This window comes from Petromyzon marinus, unplaced genomic scaffold (assembly GCF_048934315.1).
Source record: "Petromyzon marinus isolate PM22_M1 ecotype Great Lakes invasive population unplaced genomic scaffold, UKy_Petmar_22M1.pri1.0 PM_Scaffold_79, whole genome shotgun sequence".
Taxonomy (NCBI): Eukaryota; Metazoa; Chordata; class Hyperoartia; order Petromyzontiformes; family Petromyzontidae; genus Petromyzon; species Petromyzon marinus.
In genome coordinates, this window is record NW_027423687.1 from 121,043 (window position 1) to 129,911 (window position 8,869).

Sequence of the window (8,869 nt, forward strand, 5' to 3'; positions counted from 1 at the left end):
CGGGCCGACGCCCGCTGGACAGGTTCCATTGCGATGCCCCGAGAATTGGCGTCGAATTGTAGTGGCGCAGAAAGAGAAAGTTTCCTGGGCCGGCCGCGGTGACTTGCTCACGACACCCGGGGGGAGGAGGACGGAGGGCGGAACATTGAGGAAGCAAAAGCGCAAGAGCCCTTCCAGACAGTGGGCAACGAGGGGCAATGGGTGGCCGCCGCCGCCACGCAGGACTCCATGGAGGACACGGTAACAGGGGGGGGGGGGGGGGTGACCGCAAGGTAAGCGCACGATTGGCCATGCGGTACAACGGCACCCCGGGGCCTTCGAAGTGAAGAGGATAAAAACGATTTCGCTCTCTTGGCTTCAACCTGCGGGGCGTCAAGACGCAACTCCCCGCCGTCCCGCCTCGCCGAGCCGCTCGCGGCGTCCGTGCGATGTCAGCGAGGGCCGCTACGAGGCAGCGATGGGCGAGGTTTTCTCTCGCCCTTCTCCCTCCGACTCTCACGGCGTCCGCGCGACGCCGTGAGTAGAGCTTCGAGGTAGGTGGCAGGACGTTTGAGTGAATATTCCCCCCCCCCCTCCCCAGGTGGCGCGTATTTGTGCCGTCAGTAAATTTGAGTAACGAAGCATCCATCCCTAATACTCGCGCGGAGCGAGCAGCCGTGCCGCTGCGAGTATCCGGGCGGGTTGCGGGGCAGTGAGCGACCACCCGCTGGGGCGTATAATATTCACGCGGCCGCTGAAGCGCCAGGCTTCGTGTGAAACAAGCGCGCGGACGCCTTCGCATTAGCGGTGGTGTACGTGGGCGTGTGCGGAGTAACCCCGTGCGGCGGTGAGCCAGCGCTGCAGCCACGTCCGTCACAGAGGGCGCCAGCACAGGCGGGGGGTGGGGGCGGGGGGGGCGGCGGGGACCCGGCGGGAGCTGATCGAGGCGGTGGAGGAGGGAGTCGAGGAGGGAGTGGAGAGGCCAAACGTTGCACCTCACCTGCCCGGCGAGGGCGGTGGGGCGGACGTCGGCCCCCACATGACCCCCTGCGAGTGGCTGGGCTGAGGTGCCATCTGTTGAGGAAGCACTGAAGGCGATCCGGAGTCTGAGACCAGGAAAGGCAGCGGGCAGAGGTGATCCCCCAAGCGAAATGCTGAGGGAGGGTGGCGTTTGTGCACAGACTTCCCTACATGACATCATAACAACAGTCTGGACCACTGGACGGGTTCCGCAGGATTGGAAGGATGCCCTGGTGGTCCCCCTCTTTAAGAAGGGGCACCGCACAGACTTAACAACTACAGGGGCATCTCACTCCACAGTGTGCCAGGAAAGGTCCTGGCAAGGATTATTCAGCATTGCCTCGCCAGTCACGCTGAGGAGAGGCTTGCGGAGCCCCAATGTGGTTTCAGGAAAGGGCGGTCCTGCACAGATGCCATATTTTCTGTCCGTCAGCTACAGCAGAGGTGTAGGGAATTCCAACCTACATCTCTGCTTTATTGACCTGGTCAAGGTCTATGATACCATCAGTAGGCCTGGGCCAGCTAGAAACATTTAGTCTGGCCTGCCTACGATCCATCCTGGGTTTAACCAGACTGGATTGTGTGAGGAGCTCACAAATCCTTGAAAGATCTGGGCAAGGTCCCATCGGTGAGCTCCTCCGGCGGGCAAGACTGCGATGGCTGGGTCATGTAGCTCGCATGCCCAGCCACCGCATGCCGAAACAGCTTTTGTTCGGCCAGATCGAGGGGGCTAAACGGGCGCGGCACGGGCTAGAGAAGAGATGGAGTGATGTGGTACAGGAGGACGTGGAGCTGAGTGGACTTGCCGATGACTGGTACCAGCGGTGTCAAGATCGGCCTCTGTAGAGGAGGCTCGTGAAGGACGCTACTGGGCAGTTGGAGGTAGTCGCCCTCCAACAACAACGGAGGGCGGAGAAGCGACGCTCACAACAACGAGCGGAGCGCCGGGTGGCTAAAGCACAACAGGTTGGCACAGTAGGGGGCACAGGTGGTGCATCAGCCAGTCATCTCAGTCAGTCGACCTGTGGCACCTGGGTCTGCCCCGTGACCTCCTGCCAGCGGGCGTTCGACATTCCACGTGGCCTCAAGGTGCACATGGCCTGGCACAAGCGTCGTGGTGACGTCACCGCCATTTAGTGGCGAATGGCGGTTGTTGTTGTTGTTGTGTCTGTGTGTAAGTGTGTGTCTGTGCCCCTTCAGTCTGTTAGAGGTTACACGGGGGATCTTTGTCTTTGATATTGAAGTGATCTCGCCTGGTGTGCAGGAGGTCGTGGGTTCGATCCCGGCCCCTTACGATGCCTGCTGCTGCTCCTGTATATTTGAATTTAAGAGTCTCTCTCCCCCCATTCTCCCTACATCCTCCCCCTCTATCGCTCACCCAGCCACTCACCCACACAGCTACTCACTCACTCACTCACCCTGCCACCCAATCACCTACTCAACCACTCACCCACTCACCTACTCAACCACTCACCCACTCAACCACCCACTCACTCACCCATCCACTCACTCACCCACCCACCTACCAACTCACTAATTCACTCACCCACCCACTCACCCACCAACCATCCACTCACCCAATCATTAAACCTAACCACTCACTCACCCACCCACGCACCCATTCACCCACCCACCCACTCACCCACACAGCTACTCACTTACTCACCCTGCCATCCAATCACCCACTCAACCACTTAACCACCCACTCACTCACTCACCCATCCACTTACTCACCCACTCACCTTACAACTCACTCATTCACTCACCCACCCACTCACCCACCAACCATCCACTCACCCAATCATTAAACCCAACCACTCACTCACCCACCCACGCATGCATTCACCCACTCACCCACACACTCACCCATCTACTCACTCACCCACCTACCTACCAACTCACTCATTCCCTCACCCACTCACTCACCCACCCACTCACCCACACAGCTACCCACCCAATAACCCACCCACTCACCAACACAGCTACTCACTCACTCACGCTGCCATCCAACCACCCACTCAACCACCCACTCGCTCACCTACTCACCCACTCGCTCACCCACTCACTCACTCACTCAGCCACTCACTCACCCTCCCACTCACCCACCCACTCACTCACTCGCTCACCCACTCGCTCACCTACTCACCCACTCACTCACCCACTCACTCGCTCACCCACTCACTCACCCACTCATTCACTCAGCCACTCACTCACCCACCCACTCACTCACCCACTCACCCACTCACCCACTCACTCACCCACTCACTCACCCACTCACCCACTCACTCACTCACTCACCCACTCACTCACCCACCCACCCGCTCACCCACCCGCCCACCCACTCGCTCAACCACTCACTCACCTACTCACCCACTCACTCACCCACTCACTCACCTACTCACTCAACCACTCACTCACCCACTCACACCACTCACTCACACACTTACTCACTCACCCACCCACCTACCAATTCACTCATTCACTCACCCACCCACTCACCCACCCACCATCCACTCACTCAATCATTATACCCAACCACTCACTCACCCACCCACTCGCCCACACACTCACCCATCTACTCACTCACCCACCTACCTACCAACTCACTTATTCCCTCACCCACTCACTCACGCACTCACCCACGCACCCATTCACTCACCCATCTACAGTGAGGGAAAAAAGTATTTGATCCCCTGCTGATTTCGTACGTTTGTCCACTGGCAAAGAAATGATCAGTCTATAATTTTAATGGTAGGTTTATTTGAACAGTGAGAGACAGAATAACAACAACAAAATCCAGAAAAACGCATGTCAAAAATGTTATAAATTGATTTGCATTTTAATGAGGGAAATACGTATTTGACTCTTCTGCAAATTTATGAATTAGTACTTGGTGGCAAAACCCTTGTTGGCAATCACAGAGGTCAGACGTTTCTTGTAGTTGGCCACCAGGTTTGCACACATCTCAGGAGGGATTTTGTCCCACTCCTCTTTGCAGATCTTCTCCAAGTCATCAAGGTTTCGAGGCTGACGTTTGGCAACTCGAACCTTCAGCTCCCTCCACAGATTTTCTATGGGATTAAGGTCTGGAGACTGGCTAGGCCACTCCAGGACCTTAATGTGCTTCTTCTTGAGCCACTCCTTTATTGCCTTGGCCGTGTGTTTTGGGTCATTGTCATGCTGGAATACCCATCCACGACCTATTTTCAATGCCCTGGCTGAGGGAAGGAGGTTCTCACCCAAGATTTGACGGTAGATGGCTCCGTCCATCGTCCCTTTGATGCGGTGAAGTTGTCCTGTCCCCTTAGCAGAAAAACACCCCCAAAACATAATGTTTCCACCTCCATGTTTGACGGTGGGGATGGTGTTCTTGGGGCTATAGGCAGCATTCCTCCTCCTCCAAATACGGTGAGTTGAGTTGATGCCAAAGAGCTCCATTTTGGTATCATCTGACCACAACACTTTCACCCAGTTGTCCTCTGAATCATTCAGATGTTCATTGGCAAACTTCAGACGATCATGTATATGTGCTTTCTTGAGCAGGGGGACCTTGCGGGCGCTGCAGGATTTCAGTCCTTCATGGCGTAGTGTGTTAACAATTGTTTTCTTGGTGACTATGGTCCCAGCTGCCTTGAGATCATTGACAAGATCCTCCCGTGTAGTTCTGGGCTGATTCCTCACCGTTCTCATGATCAATGCAACTCCACGAGGTGAGATCTTGCATGGAGCCCCAGGCCGAGGGAGATTGACAGTTCTTTTGTGTTTATTCCATTTCTGAATAATCGCACCAACTGTTGTCACCTTCTCACCAAGATGCTTGGCAATGGTCTTGTAGCCCATTCCAGCCTTGTGTAGGTCTACAATCTTGTCCCTGACATCCTTGGAGAGCTCTTTGGTCTTGGCCATGGTGGAGAGTTTGAAGTCTGATTGAATGCTTCTGTGGACAGGTGTCTTTTATACAGGTAACAAGTTGAGATTAGGAGCACCCCCTTTAAGAGTGTGCTCCTAATCTCAGCTCGTTACCTGTATCAAAGACACCTGGGAGCCAGAAATCTTTCTGATTGAGAGAGGGTCAAATACTTATTTCCCTCATTAAAATGCAAATCAATTTATAACATTTTTGACATGCGCTTTTCTGGATTGTTTTGTTGTTATTCTGTCTCTCACTGTTCAAATAAACCTACGATTAAAATTATAGACTAAACATTTCTTTGTCAGTGGGCAAACGTACAACATCAGCAGGGGATCAAATACTTTTTTCCCTCACTGTATAGTGTAATGTAAGTGTAGTGTATAGTGTAGTGTATTGTAGTGTAGTGTATAGTGTAGTGTATAGTGTAATGTATAGTCTAGTGTATAATAGTGTAGTGTATAGTGTAGTGTATAGTGTAGTGTATAGTGTTTTGTATAGTGCTGTAGTGTATAGTAGTGTAGTGTATAGTGTAGTGTATAGTAGTGTAGTGTATAGTGTAGTGTATAGTGTAGTGAGTAGTGTATAGTGTAGTGTATAGTGTATTGTAGTGTAGTGTATAGTGTAGTGTATAGTGTAGTGTGTAGTGTAGTGTATAGTGTAGTGTATAGTGTATTGTAGTGTATAGTGTAGTGTATAGTGTAGTGTATAGTGTAATGTATAGTGTAGTGTATGGTGTAATGTATAGTGTAGTGTATTGTGTAGTGTATTGTGTATTGTATGGTGTAGTGTATTGTATAGTGTATTGTAGTAGTGTATAGTGTAGTGTATACTAGTGTAGTTTATAGTGTATAGTGTAGTGTATAGTGTAGTGTATAGTGTAATGTACAGTGTAGTGTATAGTGTAGTGTATGGTAGTGTATAGTGTAGTGTATAGTGTATTGTAGTGTAAAGTGTAGTGTATAGTGTAGTGTATATTGTAGTGTATAGTAGTGTATAGTGTAATGTATAGAGTAGTGTATAGTGCAGTGTATAGTAGTGTATAGTGTAGTGTATAGTGTAGTGTATAGTAGTGTATAGTGCAATGTGTAGTGTAGTGTATAGTGTAGTGTATAGTATAGTGTATAGTGTAGTGTATAGTGTAGTGTATAGTAGTGTATAGTGTAGTGTATAGTGTATTGTATAGTGTAGTATATAGAGTAGTGTATAGCGTAGTGTATAGTGTAGTGTAGTGTATAGTGTAGTGTATAGTTTAGTGTGTAGTGTAGTGTATAGTGTAGTGTATAGAGTAGTGTATAGCGTAGTGTATAGTGTAGTGTATAGTGTAGTGTATACTGTAGTGTGTAGTGTAGTGTATAGTGTAGTGTATAGTAGTGTATAGTGTAGTGTATAGTAGTGTATAGTGTAGTGTATAGTGTAGTGTATAGTGTAGTGTATAGTAGTGTATAGTGTAGTGTATAGTAGTGTATAGTGTAGTGTATGGTGTAATGTATAGTGTAGTGTATAAAGTAGTGTATAGCGTAGTGTATAGTGTAGTGTATAGTGTAGTGTATAGTGTAGTGTATAGTGTAGTGTGTAGTGTAGTGTTTAGTGTAGTGTATAGAGTAGTGTATAGCGTAGTGTATAGTGTAGTGTATAGTGTAGTGTATACTGTAGTGTGTAGTGTAGTGTATAGTGTAGTGTGTAGTGTAGTGTATAGTGTAGTGTATAGAGGAGTGTAGTGTATCGCCACGGGGTGTTCCGCAGCTGTTGCCACTTGCGATGATGTTCACCCTCACGGCGTGAATGTCGAGTCCCAGCGCGTTGGCAACTCGCCTCTCCCCTCGCCATGCCGACCTCATTAGCTCTCAACCCCCCCAACCACCACCCGCTCGACCGCCTTCAACAAAGACGAAGCGCCCCCGGGTAGCCTCGCACACACCCTAGGGGCAAGTGCTGTTAGTGGTAACGAGTAGCTGGCAAGGACGCTAGGGGGTGGGTGGACAGCACCACGCCCGGCCGCCTTTGTCTCTCTCCAGAGATGTTTACTACAGACCACCGCGCCAGGTATTCATTCGAGGCTGAGTCGACCTAGGTGGAGGCCCAGGACCGCTTTAGATGTTCGTCAAAACTGGTGTTGGCCGTGAGCGGGAATCAAACTCGGGTAGCCGGTGGTGGCATCTGTAGAACATGAAGAACCAGCGGCATCTACATCTGTAGAACGTGAAGAACCAGTGGAATCTGAATCTGCAGAACGTGAAGAACCAGTGGCATCTACATCTACAGAACGTGAAGAACCAGTGGCATCTACATCTGCGGAACATGAAGAACCAGTGGCATCTACATCTGTAGAACGTGAAGAACCAGTGGCATCTACATCTACAGAACATGAAGAACCAGTAGCATCTACATCTGTAGAACGTGAAGAACCAGTGGCATCAACATCTACAGATCATGAAGAACCAGTGGCATCTACATCTGCAGAACGTGAAGAACCAGTGGCATCTACATCTGCAGAACGTGAAGAACCAGTGGCATCTGAATCTACAGAACGTGAAGAACCAGTGGCATCTACATCTGTAGAATGTGAAGAATTAGTGGCATCTGAATCTACAGAACGTGAAGAACCAGTGGCATCTACATCTGCAGAACGTGAAGAACCAGTGATATCTACATCTGCAGAACGTGAAGAACCAGTGGCATCTACATCTACAGAACGTGAAGAACCAGTGGCATCAACATCTGTAGAACGTGAAGAACCAGTGGCATCTACATCTACAGAATGTAAAGAACCAGTGGCATCTACATCTGCAGAACATGAAGAACCAGTGGCATCTACATCTGCAGAACGTGAAGAACCAGTGGCATCTACATCTACAGAACATGAAGAAGCAGTGGCATCTACATCTACAGATCATGAAGAACCAGGGGAATCTACATCTGCAGAACGTGAAGAACCAGTGGCATCTACATCTGTAGAACGTGAAGAACCAGTGGCATCTACATCTGCAGAACGTGAAGAACCAGTGGCATCTACATCTACAGAACATGAAGGACCAGTGGCATCTACATCTGTAGAACGTGAAGAACCAGTGGCATCTACATCTACAGATCATGAAGAACCAGTGGAATCTACATCTGCGGAACATGAAGAACCAGTGGCATCTACATCTGTAGAACGTGAAGAACCAGTGGGATCTACATCTACGGAACATGAAGAACCAGTGGCATATACATCTGTAGAACGTGAAGAACCAGTGGCATCTACATCTACAGATCATGAAAAACCAGTGGCATCTACCTCTGCAGAACGTGAAGAACCAGTGATATCTACATCTGCAGAACGTGAAGAACCAGTGGCATCTACATCTACAGAACGTGAAGAACGAGTGGCATCTACATCTGCAGAACGTGTAGAACCAGTGGCATCTACATCTGCAGAACGTGAAAAACCAGTGGCATCTACATCTGCAGAACGTGAAGAACCAGTGGCATCTCCATCTACAGAACGTGAAGAACGAGTGGCATCTACATTTGCAGAACGTGAAGAACGAGTGGCATCTACATCTACAGAACGTGAAGAACCAGTGGCATCTACATCTAAAACGTGAAGAACCAGTGGCATCCACATCTACAGATCATGAAGAACCAGTGGCATCTACATCTGCCGAACGTGAAGAACCAGTGGCATCTACATCTACAGAACGTAAAGAACCAATGGCATCTACATCTGCAGAACATGAAGAACCAGTGGCATCTACATCTATAGAACATGAAGAACCAGTGGAATCTACATCTACATAACGTGAAGAACCAGTAGCATCTACATCTGCAGAACATGAAGAACCAGTGGCATCTAAATCTGCAGAACGTGAAGAACCACTGGCATCAATATCTACAAAACGTAAAGAACCAATGGCATCTACATCTGCAGAACGTGAAAAACCAGTGGCATCTACATCTGCAGAATGTGACGAACCA

General features: G+C 49.7%; 1 protein-coding gene across 1 annotated transcript in view; it reads left to right on the forward strand.

The window, feature by feature from the left end:
- Positions 1-228: 228 nt before the first annotated feature.
- The window catches only part of LOC142923838 (transcription initiation factor TFIID subunit 1-like), a 42,041-nt gene continuing 33,400 nt past the window's right edge, over positions 229-8,869 (forward strand). The window contains exon 1 of the mRNA XM_076064822.1: positions 229-240. Coding sequence (XP_075920937.1) covers positions 229-240 — 12 coding nt within the window. The remainder of the gene's footprint in view (positions 241-8,869) is intronic.